At 37.0% G+C, this 21,435-nt stretch overlaps 1 protein-coding gene across 2 annotated transcripts in view; it reads left to right on the forward strand.

Moving 5' to 3' along the window:
* Positions 1 to 19,174, forward strand: part of LOC121634656 (anoctamin-4-like) — a 50,563-nt gene extending 31,389 nt beyond the window's left edge. For both annotated transcript variants that reach the window (XM_041977480.1, XM_041977481.1), the window contains 14 exons: positions 4,143 to 4,225; positions 5,754 to 5,894; positions 6,081 to 6,245; positions 6,413 to 6,449; positions 6,673 to 6,784; positions 8,368 to 8,425; positions 10,003 to 10,100; positions 10,988 to 11,130; positions 13,552 to 13,704; positions 13,796 to 13,943; positions 14,045 to 14,164; positions 14,449 to 14,554; positions 16,410 to 16,613; positions 18,643 to 19,174. In XM_041977480.1, the coding sequence (XP_041833414.1) occupies positions 4,143 to 4,225; positions 5,754 to 5,894; positions 6,081 to 6,245; positions 6,413 to 6,449; positions 6,673 to 6,784; positions 8,368 to 8,425; positions 10,003 to 10,100; positions 10,988 to 11,130; positions 13,552 to 13,704; positions 13,796 to 13,943; positions 14,045 to 14,164; positions 14,449 to 14,554; positions 16,410 to 16,601 (1,556 nt within the window). In that variant the 3' untranslated portion in view covers positions 16,602 to 16,613; positions 18,643 to 19,174. The remainder of the gene's footprint in view (positions 1 to 4,142; positions 4,226 to 5,753; positions 5,895 to 6,080; positions 6,246 to 6,412; positions 6,450 to 6,672; positions 6,785 to 8,367; positions 8,426 to 10,002; positions 10,101 to 10,987; positions 11,131 to 13,551; positions 13,705 to 13,795; positions 13,944 to 14,044; positions 14,165 to 14,448; positions 14,555 to 16,409; positions 16,614 to 18,642) is intronic.
* Positions 19,175 to 21,435: the final 2,261 nt, after the last annotated feature.

Consider the following 21,435-nt stretch of genomic DNA (forward strand, 5'->3'; position numbering starts at 1 on the left):
TACAGAAATAAAAATCATACACCTTGCAAATTAAACAGAAACTTCAGCGTCACCAGTCTTCACCTGGCATCTTTAATATCGACTCACCTATTAGCTTTGTTCTGTTCTCCATTAATTGCTTAAGAAAATATCAGGATCTTTAACAACTAAATGTTTAACCAGCTAGCTCTAATTCACAGTTACGGTTTATTAATTCTCTTTTTTTCATTACCTTTAATATCTCAGATTTTATGTCAACTCTGATGGTGCAGCTTTAACTTAAATTTTTTATTGACACATTTCATGAAATTTCATTTAATTTTTAACATCACATCAGAATATATTATTCATAAAAGAAGTCTTTATTGTATAGTCTTGTTTACATGGTATAAAAGCTAGTTTGGAGAATCAGGAGCTTATCACTACTGAACAAGGTCCCAGGGTATGGAAGGACCCATAAAATCTGTTGTGTGTTCATATTTTTCCACTGCAGCAGACATGGCAGGCGATGAGGCATCAGCAGCATCATTACAAAGAGAATAGTTCAGTTCTTTGGAAATGCCTCGGTGAAAGAATGGGAGCTCTAAAAAGACAAAAGAAAGGGCGAGTTATGCAAAATACTATGCTGAATGTAGAAAAACAAACAAAAAATAAATTGAATTTTGCAACAGATGTCTCAGTGATGCTCTTTATGGTGCAGCATCTTCATAGTGTAAAGCCACAAATGTGTTTACAGCCCTCACACAACCCAGCTATCATCCAAATCAGTCTGAACAAGAAACTTGTTCAAAACTTCTAGAAATGCAACTCTTGAGAAACTGAAGTGAGTCAGTGCAAAGTGCTAAAATTATTAAAAATCTGTCCTTTTTTTTTTTTTAATTCATCAGAACTAAACGAAAGGGACACATCACATCTGTTTATGTGCAGATGTGTAGAAGAATGAACTAGTCTGAAGCAACAGACATTGCAAGTTAAACAGTTTACTTGAGTTTGTTCTGCTAAGCTCATCAGAATGAAAATGATAGGATCCCACTTTAATCTTGTAGACACTTTTGCCTCAAGGCAAGGAAAATACACAACAGTAGTTCTCTAGCTGCATCCCTCATCCTAGGCTGAATACATTCCTGCAGATAACATCTGATCTGGATCAAAATGAAAAAGAAATCACGTCTAAACTGTCCCACATCAGGAATAACTCTAATGTAAACTTGTCCACTGGTACCTTTTGAGTAATTCTACTAACAAATGATGATCTAACACTGCTGGGTTACCGAAACAAAAGACGCCAGCTGCTACAAACCATGCCGGACCAAACACATTCAGCATCTGGTGAACCACTGGATGACATCATGTTTCCATTGTCTACACAAAAGTAAATGTTTACTGTTTTCTAAATTTTAAAAATCACCTAATACTTTATTAGTCACTTAACAGGGTGAAAAACAAGTTATTCTTGCTATATGGATGTAAAAAACTCAATTATAATCATAAGTAGTTTAAGTATTTGAGTTAAATAAAATTGTGTATTGTTTTCATTGGTTTCATTGGTTGATTAGAATCTTGCCATGTCATCACAACCCTTTTGCTTTGTAAGTTTTGAGAGGCATTGTAAGTAAAGAACTGAAACTACTGCAGCAGCTATGCTCACCACTCAGCTTTTTAGCAGAGTCTGGATGTTTGAGAGCCTCTTGTACTCTGTTGTCAAACCTCCAACATCTCAGCATGAAGAGCAGAACAAAACACAGCTGGAGGGCAAAGGTCAACACGCCCAGCACTACGATGATGTTGTTAACTGCTGAGAGTGAAGAGCAGAGAACAGACATACACTTTAAACATGAAGGCAACTTTTTTTTTGCTTTATGTTGTTGATATAAAATTAAGAGAATATTGTTGTTGTTTGTGCATATAATAATGTATGCATTTGTGTTAATAATTTACACACATCAGAGGGAATTCTGTCAATTTCTCACTTATAAATATTTAAGTTGTGACTTGCAGCCATCATAAGGGTTAATCAGAATCAAGACTCATTAAATATCTGGTCATTTGACATACTAAATGGTTAAGGGCATAAAAGAAACTTGAAATTTAACAAACAAAAGTTGATCATAGGAAATACTTTTGTACCAGCTGATGATGTCTCCCAGTAGGTTACATCTGGTTTAGATAAGCCCAAGGTCAGGGTCTGGTTCTGAATTAACCCCATTAGGCATCCCCCTCGCTGCTCCAGGAGATTCTATGTACAGAAAGAGCAGATTCGGTTCATTACTTGCCTCTGAACTTTGATAGTGGGTTAACATTATACTGTCAGTTGAACACCAACAATGTTAAAAACTGAAAGATCCAACCTTCCAACATGCTGCCAGCCCTTTTCAAATCTTTACATCCTGTGCTCTTGTCTGATATTTCAGTTGGTCTACAGATAGAAAGGCTCACACTATCATAGTGTTTAAGTCTCTAGATTGCAAAGTTATAAAAAAGAAAGGGCAAGTATGCAGTTTAGCACAAACATTAAGAGAAGTATTGCACTTCAGCCTGTCATTTTACATCAAACATAATACATGTAATTCAAATAATACTGTGGAAGTAGTTAAAATTTTGAGTTGCATACTTGTAAACAATGCAACATTTTAAGCATATCTTTCAATCAGTATTGAACTTTGAGAAAGGCTTAAACATCAAGAAAATTTTCCATTCAAGGAAAAAAGCCATTCATCTGAGAGTTTCAAGTACATTACATAAAGTTAAATATAAAACAAGACGCGAACAAATACTGTGTATACATATTTTTAGATATATTATGCAATCCGCCTGTGGAGATCAGCACAGAGCATAAAGAGCTGTTAGGAATCGTGACGATTAAAGTTGTTTTCACAGCTGCACGTCTTAAGTAAAGTGTAAATAAAAGTCTGACTGAAAGTGTATTAACGTACTGACCTGACAGTTACTTTGTCTCGGTGCTGATCGTGCTGCCGTCCTAGGGAATATAGTTTTTGAGTTCACCAGCAGCAGAGAATCCATTCAAATCCCTTCATTAAGGCTCTTTAGAAGCGAGCTCCCCTGCTGGCTCCCTGTGGAAAGCAGCGCCCCTCTCAGATAGCTGCACATTCAGTCAAAACATCAAACGGGACTGTGTGCATGACAGAGAAGACAAACTAAAAGAGTGGCTTAGATACTGAGGACAGAGGCCACTGATCAGTGCAAGAATGCTGCAGCAGTTTTCAGCTGAAGGCAAACATGTGCTCAATAATTAAGCTATCCACAGGACTTTGTTCAGCAGTACAGTGCCAGCCCTCCATGAATCAGCACTGTGAACAACCTGCTGTAATCAGACCTTGTAATTACAGTTTGAATAACTTGACACCCAAACAAACCATGTATCTCTTGGTAGTTTGGACTTAGCCAATCAGATGCAATCAAATACAGAGTGACTGGAATTTGGCTTTGATGGTACAACATAGAAACCACACTTAAAAGTTAGCTTGTAGTTTCTATTGGCATTTTGTCCAGTGGGATATACAACATCTTCAACCTAATTTAAAATGCTTTTGAACAAAAAATTGTGACTTATAATGTATTGGATAATGAACAGTGTTGAATTTGTGCTGCTGTTTGAAGATAATCTTAATGCTTTGGTCAAATTTTATCCAACATCAAACATTTCAAAAATACAAATATATCTGCAGTTTATCAGCTTGTTAGCTAACAGTCATTGCATAGTACTTACCAGCTGATAGTTACCTGTAAAGGTTGGTAAAAGTTAAAAATTAGGAGAAGAAAGGGCTAACATCAAAATGTTTTTACATTAATCAGGTGCTTAGAAACACGTCTCAGTAAAGAATATCAACATCTAGGTCTGATAAAGACTCAAGTAATCATCATTATTATTCATAATAGCTTCATATGGTGATTAAATGCCACCCATGCGTTACTTGCATCCATCTCAGATATATCTCAATCGACAGGAAATGCCAATTAACTATAGCTATAAGAAAAAATATGATACTAACTTGGGAGAGTAAAAATTCTTTCAGGTAATTTGAGCAAAAATTTAATAGATAAAGTATTGGTTCTTAGTAGAAGCTTAGTGAATGAAGTCACTGTTTTGATGGAGGCTGTTTAACAGTTAAAAAAGGGTCTATTGATGTGTTCATGTCTTCCAGCAACAGTCTTCCTGGAGTTCTGGAAAAGACGCAGAGCTGTCCTTGCATACGACTGGGATCTCATTGACTGGGAGGAAGAGGAGGTGATGTTCAGCTCTGCTTCCTTTCTAATATACTAAATCTAGTGAGCGAATTCAAGAACAAAAAGACTATTCCACTCAAATTAGAGACCTATTTGCAATTTGATTTAGATAACTTGCTCCTAACCTTTGAGTTTCACCTCAAACAGTGAAGCCTTGGCTGCAGGTCTCCCTGGAAAATTGTTTGCCTTGCTCACAATTTTTTTCAGCTCATGTCGCTCTACACATACATTTAAAAAGGAAGACTTGTTCTTACTTCACCAAGGGAGAATATCTCAAAATTTAAAATCAAAACCTAAAATGTACAAATTTAAATGCATTTGTTTTGAATGCTCGAACAAAAAATACATCTCTGCGAAGTTGTTTTAGTTATTTAGAGTATTTTGGAGGTTCAAAGTGTTCCTGCAAGGCCAACCTTAACTGATTTTCTATTAAAGTGTTAATAAACAAGCTTGTCCTTGTACAGAACAGATAAGACAGATAATGAAGTCTGATTCTGGCTTTATTTCACATTTTCTGGATATATCTGTATAAAACACTGTTTTTATGGTTTAACTATAAACTAGTAATGTCAGTTACATTTAAGATCCCGCTCTTTAAGCACAACAATAAGCCCAAAGGAAATGGAAAACTGGATTGACTGCTTTAGTGTTCAGCAGTGCATGAATAAAGTAAAACTATAAAAATTCTCACATCACCTCAAAATTGTTGTACAATTAAATATGTTTATCAAGAACTATATTAAGAAATAGCAGAATACATTATAAAAAGCTTCATTTAATTTCTAAGAAATTCAGAATCCACCTGAGAATCTAATACACTCAGACATATTCTCCTATTAGCTTAACCTACGATGACCAAAAATGCTCTTTTACCTGGAAATGTTCTCTTTTTAAGAGGCTGGAATATCATAATAGTCTGGGATTTTTCTCTATCTCAGCCTCCAATATGTTTATATCAGATTTGCATTGCGTTTCATTCCCACACTCAGCTATTATTGTGATCCACTCTCAGACAACAAGCAACAGGAGAGGGAGGGGGAAAGGAGGGAGGTAGGGCAGAGTTACCTGGTAAAAGCGTCACCTACTCTCAACCGCTTGGAATCACGAGACAACTCGAACGCACCATGCTAGAAAGTATGCGTGAATCTCTTGTCTCGGATGGGTTTTGCAACCATGATGGATGCGAAGCCATTCAAACTTTTCCAAGTGAGATGTTTTAGCTCCCTCACTTTCTCTGCAGTTTAACACTTTAATAAGACGAACTGCAGACCTGGTTCATGTTTTGGACTGGTGGCCTTTACAGCCTGGGGAAGAAGCTGTTCGGGAGTTTTAGATCTGAGTCTCCAATATCTAGTAAAACTAGAAAATGCAGAAACATGAATATAAATTCACAAACTACAGAAAAAATGCCTTTCAATTTTTAAAAGCTCACCAATCTCTTCCACTTTGCTCCTGAGGTGTTTTACCGTCTCATCAGCCCATCATATTACCTGCTGAATTTCGCTTACATTCCATTCTTCGTCCTCCAGGATGAAGTACGGCCACAGTTTGAGGCCAAATACTCAAAAAAGGAGAGAATGAACCCCATATCTGGAAAACCTGAGCCTTACCAGGCCTTCACTGACAAATACAGTCGCCTCCTTGTCTCAGCATCTGGAATATTCTTCATGGTGAGTTTTTGGGGTATATACAGTTTTAGCAAGAGCCAGCTTTAAATACAACTCCCTACCAGATGTTCCAGCTGTTGTTTTGAACACTACAAGTACAACATAATCTCTGTTTTAATTATAAAGTTATCTGTAGATCAGTGTTGGTGTTTTTTTTTTTTTTTTTTAATTCTTGCTTTGATGTAACAGATACTGGTGGTGATTGCTGCCGTGTTTGGCATCGTGATTTATCGCGTGATCACCGTCAGCACCTTTGCCGCCTTTGGTTGGGCACTCATCAGGAACAACTCTCAGGTGGCGACCACAGGCACAGCGGTCTGTATCAACTTCTGCGTCATCATGCTGCTCAACGTGGTGAGTTCCTGCTTTCCACTGATCTCTGCAACAGAAGAGAAAAAATAGTTGAGAACTGGTCAATAAAACTTATTACAGACACATTTAAATATATATCTTAATATCTTTATGTTTTTTTATGCTGAACTATACTGTTATTAAAATGACTTAATTTTCCCCTTTTACAGCTTTATGAAAAAGTTGCTCTTCTACTCACAAATTTAGGTGAGTTTGAAGCATTATGTCTCAAATTTTAAGTAAGTCCCTATTATGATAACGACTATAGATATAGTTAGAAGTGGAGTAGATGGGTGTTTATGATGACAACTACTACTAATTGGGTTTTTATTCAATACATTGTGAGTATCCTAAAATAAAATATTGAACATCATAAAAATGTTTGGTATGCATTTTATTATTGTCATTTTTATTCCCTATGTGGCCACAGAGCAGCCAAGGACTGAGTCGGAGTGGGAGAATAGTTTTACCTTCAAGATGTTCCTCTTTCAGTTTGTCAACCTCAACAGTTCGACTTTCTACATCGCCTTCTTTTTGGGAAGGTGAGAAGTTTGAGCACAATTCTAGTTAAAGTGATCACAAACCTAACTAACCTGAAACCCAGCCGTTGTTTAAAAACTGTAGTGTACTCATCAAACAAATAAAGAACAGAAATAACTGAAAATAAGATGAACATTACATAAACTATAAGGTCTGCCAACACATCTGGAAACACTTGCATGCATTTTGGCATTTTGGCAAATTTACTTTTATGTCACTGAAATCAGATGCTTTGCAAAAATCTAGTGAATCTCTTTAGAAACTCCACCATAAAAGAAAAAGAAAGCTTTTTTTTAGCATATATTTGCTTTTGGCTGGGATGTTTGGGGAGTTTCATGTGGACAAAGATACGTTCAACAGTATAAATGTGTATAAGATAGTTTTTTGCTTCTTTAAGCTAAAGAAGAAAGCACTTTCTTTTATAAAATCCTTATTTATGTAGACTAAATGCACTCTAAATATTTTATTGTTCTCTTGTGGAGCAAAGACAATTACACAATCACAATCTCATAATTATGAGAAAAAAATGTGTTATCATGCAACTGTTTCATTGTAAAATAAATAAGCAGGAATAAGGAATTCTTTAAGTGTTAGTATTATACTTTATTTAGTAAAAATTTAGACAAGTTAAAAAAGATTAGAGCAGATTAGAGGTCTCCTGTGTAACTGAAAAAGTACATGATAAGAGAAATTATTAAACCATGAATCTCAGTGCTGGATAGTATGACCAAAATTCCATATAAGTGTATCTTTCAGAGTTTAAGTATGATCTTAACCACATTTTCCAATGTTTGAGAGATATTTTACTGCAGTAGATTTAGAATAGTCTATTTTACTGATGTGGGAAATGTGTATAAACCAAAAGAAAAGAAAGCATTTTCATTTCCACAATATCTGGGATCCCATTTTCTGATCACTGCCCTAATTCCAATTTTCTACACAATGCCTGGCAGAACCATGTCATTGGTTATATGGATGATGATGGCGTTGATTATCTCAATCCACTGCTGTTTTTTTGTGTCTTAGTCAGCACCTCTAGCAAACCCATCTGCAAAAGACAACTGCTTCTAGTGTCCTCCAGCTTTTTCAGTTACATCTGAGGATGTGGAGGGTGCAGATCTTAGTTTCAAAGACTCTGAAGGATGTTTGCAGCTAAGGTGGTGCAGCAAATTTCTTCGCTGCATCCTCTGGCAATAACTTTATCTTGACATCATTTGAAGTAAATAGGTTTTTGGTCCATATCCAACCAACTACCGTATCTTCAGACAACAGATACAGTTCTTTTTTTTCTTCCTCTTCATGTGCAACTTCAGCATGTGCTTTGAAATGAACCAGTACAACAAAGGGACTATATTACATTCTGTGTGTTTGCTTCAAACTTATATTACAAACCAGAAATGAGTTTTCTTCATGGAACTTTCCCAGGGATGTAAAGTGCTCTCAGTTTTGGCTACTTTCTCTCACATTTATCTATATAAAAGATTTTATCACAGACAAAAAGTCCTTCAAAATTATTGTGCTGGTGTATCCAAACTCTGGCATGGTCATGTAGTAACTTGTGGTTTGCTTTCTTCTGGTTTGACAGATTCACTGGCAGGCCAGGTGCATATCTACGCCTCATCAATCGCTGGAAACTGGAAGAAGTGAGTAATGATTTACCTCTTCCCATGAGAGAATAACAGCAAAGCATTATGGATCCAAGTATTTCTAAATCGGGACATTAGGCTATTACTGTATGCCCAACTCCAGGCGTTTAACCCCCATCAGCAGTAAGTGGTACTTCTGGGAACATGCAAGGAAAATAACACAATGAATGAAGTGGTCTACAAGGAGAAAAAGCCTGAGCTGTTACTTTTAGGTGCTGAGCTAATGTGCTCCTACTTATCTTCTCACAGCTGCACAAATGGAAATATTCACTTATGTGACATGAAAAAGCATCATGTCAGCTTTTTGCAGCCACAGGAACGGCGACTGTGCTGCAAGGACCTACGGCCTAACTTATTTCTAAAGATGTGAAAGGCTGTAGGGACTTCATAAAGAGAGTTTGAAAAATAATTATGGGTGGTGGTGTCAACAAGAGAACAGTTAATGCTAAGTACACATGTTCACATCTGGTGTTACAATGTTTTCTGCATGTGATCCCGGTTACCTGATCTGTATGTAAATAAACACACAGCCTATGCTGTGCTGTCAGCTGTGCAGCTGTTCAGGAAAATCTACAAATGTTCCTGTAAAATCACAATTACATTTAGTCCCTGAACACTATTATTATTCACATTAGCATGTGTCAGATTCACTGGAACTATATTTAAGAAATATTTTAATAGTTATGTAACAGATGCAATGCGAGAGAAATAAAACAAAGTATAAATTAATTATTTGTGGTCTTACAGAACCCAGTATCAATGCACCTCTGACACACATTGAAGCGTCTAGCTCCTGAAATTAGGCAACCCAACAATCATCAGCTGTTTCCTGCATGACTTTGCTGTACATACAAGTGCAACATGCAACATGATGTTTTGAGAGCTAAGATTCGTATGATTTAATTGATGCAAAGCATTTTACAATTTAGTAATCACAGTGGGTATAATTAATAATAAAAATTATTTTAAAATGAAGATGAAACACAGCATACAGTTAAAACCACAGCTTGACTTTTCTTTTATGTATTCTCTCATTGAGGTTTAAATACCTTTTAAGTTGGCTACAAAGCCAACCGTGCTGCAGAAAAGTGTAAAGCTGTGTACTGTGACAGAGAGCAACATAGCTGTAAATGAGCTTGTTCAGTTCTCAGCCTGTTAAAAGCTTTAGAGTTGTCTCTGCAGAAGTTAACATTAAAAATGAGCGGGAGGCTTTCTGTGAAACTCAGCTAGCAAGACAACATCCTGGAGTCACGTCAGGTCAGTGCGTGGACCCAGAATGCATCACCAGGATGGACTGGTTTTAGGTTATTAAAACAATACAAAGAGAAGTGGTCCTGGACCACCTCTGAATGTGGCCTAAGGGATCAGATCTACGTGCATCCTGAGTGTTTCACACCTACTTTTCACTTAACACTTAGCAGCAGGTCTGAGCAAGTTCACTAAGCAGCAACACTTACAAAACCTCAGGGACCGATAGAAAATGACACAGTAACACGCAGCATCTTCAGTGTCTTTTTACTTAGATTTTAATGTGCTGTCATTAACCCTGTCTTTCCATTTTCCTGCTGGTGTAGTGCCACCCCAGCGGCTGTCTCATTGACCTCTGTATGCAGATGGGGATCATTATGGTGCTAAAACAGACATGGAACAATTTAATGGAGCTTGGCTACCCGTAAGTTCTTTTATGTTTGTTTGTTTCTTATTTTATTAAAACAACATTTTTAATATTTTTGGCTATGAAATCTTGTTAAGGAACTACAATAACTGCATCAGTAAGTCTAGAAACAGCGCTCTGTCTGCCTCTGAGGGGCCTGCAGGGCGCTCTGTCTGGGGCCTTCCTCTGGGTGGATGCGTGGTCGTCCTGGTGACAGGCTGGCTGGGATACATGCTCTTTTTACCGCTTGTCTGTTTCTTTAGGTGCTTTTGATGATTGTCAGTTTTGTTTTCTTGAAGATGTTGCAGGTCTTTTTATTTTTATTCCAACAGGATTTTGAGCAAAGTTTTTACCACAAAGTTGTGCAAAATGTCTCAGAAACTATGTGTATATGTCGCATCTGGTTCTTATGGGTTAAATCCATAAAGCTCAATTTGGCAAAGCAAATTTGTTGAACGCAACACAGCAGCTAGACCATCATTCTGCTTGCTATGATGCTGGATAGGACAAGGTAAAAAAAATGTGTCGGACATTTCTTAACCCAACTCACTGTAGTTTCAGCATCTCCTTAGATGTTTACTTTGCTTGATGCCAATAATTTGACCCTTCTGAAAGAGATTTACATCTTTTTCATGACCACTGGATGTGCCTTCTGACATGGTTTAAGAAATGAGATGCTTCTGCATCATCTGGGGTATTTTTGGAAGACTCTTACCTATTTACTTAAATACAGGTGGTGACTTCTTCTTTGGACAGGCAGTGTAATTAACACAAACATTAGTAATTTCACTAAATGAACATTAAAATAAAAATCTTAATTTTAAAATAATAGGAACCCATGAGCTGCTGGACTGGTTTGGATAATGTACCAGAAGAAGCTGGATCATCATATGATGTTCTTTCAGACTTATCCAAAACTGGTGGACTCAGCGGAGGCTCAGGAGAGAGCACGGAATTAAAACTATTGCCAGCTTCCCGCAATGGGAGAGGGACTATAACCTGCAGCCAATGAATGCCAATGGACTCTTCGATGAATACTTGGAGATGAGTACGTTGAATCACAATTTCCATGCATGTTTCATATTGCAAAACCTTGGACACAACATTTAATATGATGGATTTTAGGGTTGCTTCATTCATCTACAGTTTAATCTTCTATGGTAAAATCAAATTTTCTAACAAGATATTTTTTCATCATGTGATACAGCAGCCGAAATCCATCTTATGTAATTGTGACATTGACTTGCAGTGGATTGAATTGGAGCTTAAAGCTTTTCCATGTGTCTGATTTTATGTTGGGTTTTTTTTTTTTTTTTGGTTGTTTTGTTTTTTGCTGCTCTCAACATATCAATGTTTGTCTTTTTTGGATTTGTGACTGACGGATTAACTTAAAACAAACTTAAGGCAGCACTAATGAACATTTTTTTTTAGAAAAAAAGGAGGACACACAGGAACATAATACAGCAGCACCTCCTAAATCCACAATACAGCACTTTCCCAGTTGCAAACAGTAGAAAATTAAAGCACTTTCTCAGGTTTGTTGATTCTAAAATATTTCTAACCAGTTTTATTTTTTTCTAGAATTATACACTTTTTATTTAGCAATTTACAACCCTGATTCCACAACAGTTGGGATGCTGTAAAAAATATAAATAAAATGGCAAGACAGGTTTATTTGTACACTGTAGCACATTTAATGTAAAAGACATTTCAATGTGCTTTATGTAAAAGATTAAAAGCATTAAAGCAGGAAGCAATAAAAATTAACTTTAAAAAGAAATATGAGGAATTAAATAAAAACAGAAAAAGCTGATAAAAATAAATAAATAAAAACAACATAATGATTTGAAAATCTTAGAAATCCACATGGAACATAAACAGCATATCACGCGCTGAAAGTGAGATATTTTACCATCTCGTAGAAAATATGAGCTCATTTGGAATTTGATGGCAGCAACACATCTTAAAAAGTTAGAACAGGGGCAACAAAATGCTGGAAAAGTAACTGGTACACATCAAAAAACATCTGGAGGGGCATTTGACAAGGTTAACTGGCAACCTGCAGTCCTGCAGACTAAGAAGGAGAGGAAGCATCCAGTTTGTTATCAGTGGACAGTTCAAAAACCTGCCTTGGATTCCACATCTGTTAAGCTCCATCAATGCTGAATCTGCTCCCATGCAACGTCTCTTTCAGGAAAGGTCTTGTGGATTTCAGCAAAACAATACTAAACCACATACTGCATCCATCACAACACATGGCTTCACAGGAGAAGAGTTGCCGAACTGGCCTGTCTGCAGTCCAGGCCTTTTACCAATAGCAAATATGGGGATTATGTGTGCTATTGGTGAAAAGAAAAATCCATCAGTGAAGACTCAGGACTGAAGAGCATCTAGAATCCTGTGTCTGAACAAAATGGGAAAACATAAAACTCCAGCAACTGGTCTCCTCACTTCCCAAGCATTTAAAGACAGTTGTTAAAACGAGAGGGTATGCTACACAATGCTAAACATCACTATGTTCCAGCTTCCAAGATGTGTAGTTATCCAGCTCCAAATGAGCTCATATTTTCAATGAAATGGTAAAAAAGTTTCAGTTTCAACATCTAATATGTTGTTTATGTTCTACTGGAAATAATACATTGGGTTAATGCAATTTGCAAATTATTGCATTTTGATTTTATTGACATTTTACACTGTCCCAACTTATTTGGAATGGGGGTTTGGATGTTGTACAAAATTAACTGGTGTTTAGTCTTAGTCAAGCCTACACCACAAAAACACACCTGCAACAAATCAATATAATAAAATACCCCAAAATAACTCTAGGCTACTGCTTAATGATAGAGCAGTGGGGGGAATAACACAAGCACATGCAGCTGTGCTTGTGTTAACTGTGGATAGGACTCATTTATCAGGATGTAATGAGTTCCGGCTTATGTTGGAATAAAAAGAAATTAATACTGACGTATAGTTTAACTAGTAATTTAAATAGTTTAAACTAAGTAGAGCCTTTTTCAGTTCTAAGTTTTATGTGTCAAATCATAAAAATGCCCTGCTGTTATAACCAGGTCTAAAATAAAACCTTATAAAGAGCTGTTAATAAACAAATGCCTGCAAACCTCAATGAAAGGAATTACAATTAACTCTGTATTGCACAGGACACACAAATGATGGCATTCGATTCAAAATCCACTGTGGGTCAGGAAAGGTCTGGAGGAGGAGGAAATGTAGGGAGTGTGAGGCTTTCTTCATGTTCATATGGACAGAAACTGTTATGAAGTGTGGTATTTTGCCTAAAGATTGACCAGCATGCTTTTTATGCAAACATTTTCATCTGCATTGAAGCATGACATATGTATACATTTCTAATGTACCTTTTAAGGTCAGGTTTTTAAAGCATTATTACGCCTCTTATGCCAAAAACCCTGGATGACAGAACAGACCCCTGAAAGCTTGTGGTTTGTTTCAGTTTTACAGTTCGGGTTCACCACCATCTTCGTGGCAGCGTTCCCTCTGGCTCCTCTCTTGGCCCTGATCAACAACGTAATTGAGATCCGTTTGGATGCCTATAAGTTTGTCACGCAGTGGCGACGACCTCTTCCATCACAGGCCAAAGACATAGGTAAACAAAAACAAAGTATCTTCCTCTTTAAGAAAAATTGCTTCATGGTTTAGGTTTTAATTAAAATTTTTGATTAATTAATTACCTGCAGGGATCTGGTATGGCATTCTGGAGGGCATTGGCATCTTGTCTGTCATCACCAACGCTTTTGTCATCGCCGTTACTTCGGACTTTATCCCTCGCCTTGTTTACGCCTACAAGTACGGGCCTTGTGCTGGTCAAGGCCAAGCAGGGGAGGGGTGAGACATGACTACGCAGTTTTCTCTGTTTAGCTCACATTGTGTAGGATTCAGAGTTTTAGATGCCCTATGTGTTTAAAATATTTTTGTGTGCTCCTCAGGTGTATGAGGGGTTACGTGAACGCCAGCCTCTCAGTTTTCCGAGTGTCTGACTTTGAGAGGAAATCACAGCCAAGAACAAATGGCTCTGAACTGTTTGGAGAGGCTGTGAACTACTGCAGGTAGCTTAACATGTTTCCAACTAGCACTCATCAAGTGGAAGATGTTACAACAGCAGAAACTTTTAGCATCCTTTCGGTCCAAGCATTTGTGCAACCCCAGGGTGGATTTTTCACAATTCATTACTTTACTAATGATCTCAATGAACCATGACACAGGCTGTTACTGACCTCCATATAAAGCATGAATTACAGAATAACTCAAATAGCTTTAAATAAACGAGCCAGACCCACAAACATACAGTGAAATCTTTTTTTTTTTTTTTTTTTCCTCTCACTTGCACCAGGTACCGTGATTACAGGGAGCCTCCAGACTCTGTGGAGCCCTACTCATACACTCTGCAGTTTTGGCACGTCCTGGCAGCGCGGCTGGCGTTCATCATCGTTTTCGAGGTCAGTGTTTTGTAGTTTGATAAATGGCACTAGACAGCAGGCTGGCAGTGGGATTGGATTCCCTCTCATTGCTTTGTCAATGCTTTTTAACTTTCTGTCTTCATCCACCACAGCCAATCTACATCATTCACCATTATTCTCTAGTTTCCTTATTCTATCACACACAAACATATAGGCTGCAACAAGTCTATCAGCTAGTTTGAGGTGCATCCAAACAAGCTTTCAGTGTTGAGATTGCCAGATTAACTGGCAAACTCTGAAATATTGTGATATCTTTGGTGCCAATGCATACCGTTATCTCAAATAAGGAAAGGGACTTTTTTTTTTCTTTTTTTTTTTTAGGGCTGGGCATGTTAATGTGTTATTGTAGGGTTAATGCATTAATTCTTGCCAACAATTTTACTGAGTTTTAACTCAGTTTCTAGTCCACTATTAACCATCTCTAAATAAACACACAGACAAACCATGGGTCAGAGGAAGGAGTAGAAAAAAAATGTTCATTTTACTCTCCAGAGAACCATGAAGCAAATTTAACAAAGAGGCAGGAAAAAAAAGAAAGACACCCTTTAGTCACAGATAACAAAACAAACAGTGCTTATAATTTTTTAACTCAGGTTTTCTTCTTCAGACTCTGTATACTCGCATATAAAAAGAGGAGATTGATGCATCATCTGCTCAAAATAAACCAAACAGCTGACACTTAAGAGGAGCGAAGACATGAGATGGATTTTTATTTTGTTTTTAAAAAATCGTAACAGCAAAAAGCAACCCAGTTGCTGCAAATAACATGAGACAGATGCTAGTAGAACATTCTTTATTGTGGAAATTGGTAAGTTTATATAAGATACCTGCGCTGTAAACCTGACTCCAAACAAGTGCTTTTATATTCACACTGTCTCAGAACACATAGAATCTAATTTATTTTCATGTTTTATGTATTTATGATGGACTGACGACCAGTCCAGGGTGTTCCCTACCTGATAGGAGCTGAGATAGGCTCCAGTCCCCCGGGGACCCTGAATTGGAATTGGTATAGAAGATGTATGAATATGTATATATGTATGTACCATTTATTCCGTTAATGTGGTCATGAGGAGTAGCTCTCTGGTCTTTCTGAAAGTCTGAAAAATGTTTTTCTGTAGATATTGTACTGATTTTAACTGTGTTGGTGTACCCGAGAATCCTATGGAAGTTAAACAGGGTGAAAGGAATGAGGTATGCCAAATGACATAAAAGCTAGGGTTCATTGTACTTCATTGAACCCAAACAAAGGGGCTGAGTTTGCTTCAGTTTAAACAGAAAGCATTGCATCACTGCATGAAGGAGTAACTACTAAAGACATGAGACTTGTAATAATGTTTAACTTTGATGACAAATACTTCTTGTTTTCGCTAAAATGTCCACTCATATATAATTTTGATTTAAAAACACAATAACTGTACAATGAAAAGAAAATACAGAGTTAAATATGTTGTCGTGACCAACAGGAAAGTCTGTAAAATGACATTTTCTGGCTTCTATCAGCAGCTTCAGTGCACTGCTATGCACACACACAGGTGCTTCACAATAATCCCGTCTAGCTAAGACCACAGCTCCTGTCACATTGCAACAAATCCAGATTTAGGGTGCGTGTCAGCAGAAATTTTAGAAACAGTATTAAAGCTGCATTTTATATATATATATATATATATATATATATATATATATATATATATATATATATATATATATATATATATATATATATATATATAAAATAAACACATTCAATAAATGTTATTAAATGTTATTTTAAATATTTTGTTTGTTTACAATGTGGAGATATGGCTCTTGGATTTGGCTCTGTTTTTTGCAGCATATGGTCTTCGCCATCAAGACCCTGATTGCATACTTAATCCCTGACCTTCCCAAGGACCTCCGGGACAGAATGCGCAGAGAAAAGTATCTGATCCAGGAGATGATGTATGAGGCCGAGCTGGAGAGACTGCAGAAGGAGAAAAATGAGAAGAAGAAGAAAGACAGGGTTCATCATAAGGAATGGCCCTGAACACACCAACTGGTACTGCTTTAGATTCCTAAACAGCTTGTGCAGAAGAGTTTTCAGATGTGTTTATGGCCTGTGTGAGGTTTTGTTTAAAGTGTTACAGAGTCCTGAACTATATGCATATACATTAATTTGACTTTAGTATGAACTACTAGATTTTTCCAGCACTCACTAATGCTTTAAAAAGCATGCAGAGTCAGGAAACAGGAAAATAAGACACCACAATCAGATTGTTGTCATTTCAAATCTAATCCTGGATATTTGTTGTATCAAAATACACAAAATTTGGCAGCTGGGCGTCAGTAAGATAACATCCAGTTTAAATCTGTTTTATATATATATATATATATATAGAGAGAGAGAGAGAGAGAGAGAGAGAGGCACGTTATTACCGAGGTGCATCACTATGGTAACAGATGCTCCAAGTGCTGTTGGAGTCAACAGATTATGTATATAAAAAGGACCACCTACTGACCAATCCGTTATCTTGGAAAAGCACAAAACTAAATGGCTGATAAAATCTCTCTGTACATGGATAGTGAGAGGATCAATTCTCTACCCTCTTTCTATCAAGTCTTAGAGACCATCTGAACTTTTTTGGTGTTTCCTGAGAGATTTTAACCCTTTAAATCATGACCCAAGAAAAAATAGATAGAAAATGTCTATTTGTTTTAATCTGTTCATTTGGCCCTTTAACAAAATGAAAAAGTATATTTTTGTATATTTACTGTTTATTACCGTGTGATTTGTCAAAATAATGGTATTACATCATTGTGCCCACCAGGGGACAGAAGACAACTATCAGATTGTGTACAGCAGGGTTTTGAGCAAAGTTTTTACCACAAGATGATGCAAAAGGTCTCAGAAACTATATGTATTAAATATGATTCATACGGCAATTAAGGGTTAATCCTTAGTGAAGACTAACTATTTTTTAAGAGAAATTTTTTTTAAAAAGTATTAAACTTTGTGGTTGTTGACCTACAAGGATAAACAGCAACTCACTATGTTGTTTTACTTTAACAGCCAAGTTAACAGCATAACATATACTGTTTAAAAACAACCACCATAACTAGTGGGGCATGTTGATGTGAAATGACACAGCAAAAGCTGTGGTCCTGAAACTGCAGAAAACCCCACTTTAGGTTTTCTTGCACCACAATAAAGGCCCCAGGCCATTAAATCACACTCTTCAAAATTACAAAAACAGCATTTATACTGCATTTAATGGATTTTTAAAATAACAGACTGCTCCCATTGATTTCTCTTCAGGCGAGCTTATTGGATTTCCATTTATACTCGGGATATGAACTTTTAGCCTCAGTCTGTTGGCTCAGGATTATGTGCCACTGCAAAGACCCCAAAGTTAATCAGAGTCATTGTTTTTAACCTGGTAATAAACCTCTCGTTAGCTTACTCTGGCAAATGCAATCTTCTAGCAACATTTTAAATCTACATGAGGAGCTTCTTCTTCTTCTTAAGATCAGACCATGATGAATCGACAACTTTTATTTTTTTTAAGAGAAAAGTAGCAGGAATCCTTCCTGTTATTTTCATTTTTACAGTGCAAAAACAGCAATAATAAGTCAGAAAACACTTCCTTAAGAGTTAATTACTGGGTGTTTTTATGATCTGGAAGTTTCATACACTCTTTAAGTCTTCTCAGGTTTGATAGATCACTGAAATGACTGAATCTGAAATCAAAGACAAGGACAAACTGGACAGAAAATAAGGTTAAAGTTAAAAAGATTAGAAGCATTATTAAATTATTTTAAAATTCTAATTATGACTGAACTTATTGTAAAGTATGTAGATATTCTGTAAAACTTAATGTGTTCTTTGCTCCACTTTCATCCACATTCTGTCTGTAGTTTTTGCATGAGTGTCTAACAGTCATCCATCCTCTGCTGAGACACACTTAGCAAAGGCATTTCCTGCTGTATGATTTTAGTTTAGAACCTACTGGGCATGTAAGTAGGAAGAAACAGATCAAATAAAGTGTTGATTGCATCCAAATATTTACACTGTTTTCTCTAATTCCCAGGTCAGCTGGTGTTTGGTTTTCAGTGTTCAGTGGAGGGAGAGCGCCGGTGTTCCTGCATGTACTGGACTCTCATACCCACCTCCTGCCATGTCAGACCAGCTCCTCCTGTTGGACAGTAGCAGAACTGCATCCAACGCTCAGTCACAGTGAGCGCTGAGCCTCTGTGTCTGCACACACAACAGATGGGATGTTTGGCAGGTTTTAGACCCCTTTTCTCCTGTTCAGACTTTCAGCAGCATACAGCTTCAGCTCCTGAATGTAGATTTTAAGCAAGACAAATTTTTTCCAGATATTTGTTTTAAGAACTGCTCTGTTGTTCTCCAGAGCTTACTGAATGATAAACCCTGTTTACATTTCTCCTTGTTAAAGGAGTTCACATTTTGCTTTATTGTACATCAAAATGTAGAAATGAATGTCAGGCCATCTGCTCAGCTGTAGTGTAGTGCAATATAAATACTTAAAGATCTATTCTATTCAGATCTATCTATTATTGCTCATAAGAGATGCTTTCTGTTTGAATTTAGATTGATATCTGCGGTAATAAACATTATTTATTGTAAAGAAATTTGACTGTGTTTCTTTTATACTTTCAACAAATGTTCTCTGTGTAATTAACTCTGTATTTAATCAATTCTTGGTGTCATAGATTCCAACAAGGAGTTGGAAACATTCCTCACAGATTTTGCTCCATATTGACAAACAGTTGCTGCAGATGTCAGCGGCACATCCATGATGAGAATCTCCCGTTCCACCACATCCCAACGCTGCTCTATTAGATTGAGATCTGGAGATGTGGAGGTCGTTGGAGTCCAGTGAACTCATTGTCATGTTCTAGAAAGCAGTTGGAGATGATCTGAGCTTTGTGACATGGTGCATTATCCTGCTGGAAGTAGCCTTCAGAAGATGCTATACTGTGGACATAAAGGGATGGACATGGGCAGCATCAGTATTCAGGTAGGTGTTTAAATTGTGTTCAATTGGTACTAAGAAATCTGAAGTGTGCTAAGCAAATTTCCACAACGCCATTACACGACCAGCAGCCTGAACCATTAATACAAAACAGGATGGGTCCATTCTTCATTTGACTCATCAGACCAGGCAACGTTTTTCCATCTTCTTTTGTTCAGTTTTGGTGAGTCTGTGTGAATTGTAGCCTCAGTTTTCTGTTCCTAGCTGGCATGAGGTTTCAAAGTTCAGAGATGGTATTCTACATGTCTTGGTTGTAACCAGTGGTTATTTTAGTTACTGTTGCCTTTCTATCATCTCCAGCCAATCGGTTTACTCTCCTCTGACCTCAACAAGGTATTTTCATCCAGACAACTGCTACTCACTGGATATTTTCTCTTTTTCAGACCATTCTTTAGATAGTTGTGTGTGTGAAAATCTCAGTAGATCATTTTCTTAAATACTCAGACCAGCCTGTCTGAAACCAACAACCATGACATGTTAACAGTCACTTAAATCCCCCTTTTTCCCCATTCTGATGTCTTTATGCCTAAATGCATATTATTGTTGCCATGTGAATGGCTGATTAGCCATTTGTTTGAACAAGTAATTAACCAGGTGGATCTAATAAATTGGCCAATGTCTGTCATTTCATATAAATCATGTGAAAATGGAAAGCTAATATCATTTTGTCTAATTATAAGGGTATGAAATTGTAGATAATGAGACTAATTTCTTCTCCCCTAGAAAATTAGCATCATAAAATGCACTGATTGTTACTTAAAAATGGACAAATTATGAAAAACCCAACACCCACTTTGAGTTTCATGCTGCATTCTCTGTACTCTGAAAGACAAACTGAAATTATTTTTGCTATCCTATCGGCAAATCTTCATCACTATTTATGTAGTTCATTAAGAAGGAAAGGAGATGATACCACATGTCAGCAATGAACAGTTCTAGCTCTGATAGCTCTTTTTATCTGTTTCTTTAGGCTGGGGCACAGACTATGAATATGTGAATATGACCATAAATAAGTAAAAACAAACATACAGTGATACTTTTTCATTAATTGTTTACTCGGGATGCTTAGAATGAACCTGTATTGTATGGCTGTAATCATTGCTGCACAACTCAGCCAATTAATTCTGCGTACATCACACCTGATGGTTTTATGACTTTTACATCCTCTTCATAAAACAGAAACACTTCCGATTAAATTATCACCGATGTAGGCGTAACAGAGTTAATATGGTAATATTGTACTTGCTACCAGAGATATTAAAATATATTATTCATATGACATGTTGGCTGTCGGTGCCCTTTCTCACCGCTGCTCAGTAAATGCTGTGGCAGAGCTTTGCCAGTGAGAGACAGTATGCAGGTAGGTTGCTTGGTGCAACACTCCACATTATTCTGTCTTATGAGTTGTACAGATGCCTTTTTGTGAGCATGGGTGTCTGGTGAGATATATTTTTAATGAGTTTAATTATACTGTTAACGCCAGGTGTTGGTAAAATGCAAAAGGGCCCTTGTCCTGTAGCTTTTATACATAAGATGCTGCAGCACACCTAATTTAAATTAAATGTTTCTCCCCTAACCTGGTAGTCAAGTTCTGCACAAGCCTCTTAATGACACGTTAATTTAAGTCAGGTGTGTTGCAGCAGGGAAACATCTAAAACCTGCAGGAAAGTGGCCCACAAGGTCTGGAGATGGTGATCCCTGATGTGGAGTAAATAGAGCATCATATGCGGTTTACCCATGTAAAGGTCAGTATACACTGAATATTTGTTAGAATTTGATTGCCTCTAACTTACAGTGACACCTGAGGGGCATAGTCAGATTCTA

Source organism: Melanotaenia boesemani, chromosome 23 (genome assembly GCF_017639745.1).
Source record: "Melanotaenia boesemani isolate fMelBoe1 chromosome 23, fMelBoe1.pri, whole genome shotgun sequence".
In the NCBI taxonomy this organism is placed as follows: domain Eukaryota; kingdom Metazoa; phylum Chordata; class Actinopteri; order Atheriniformes; family Melanotaeniidae; genus Melanotaenia; species Melanotaenia boesemani.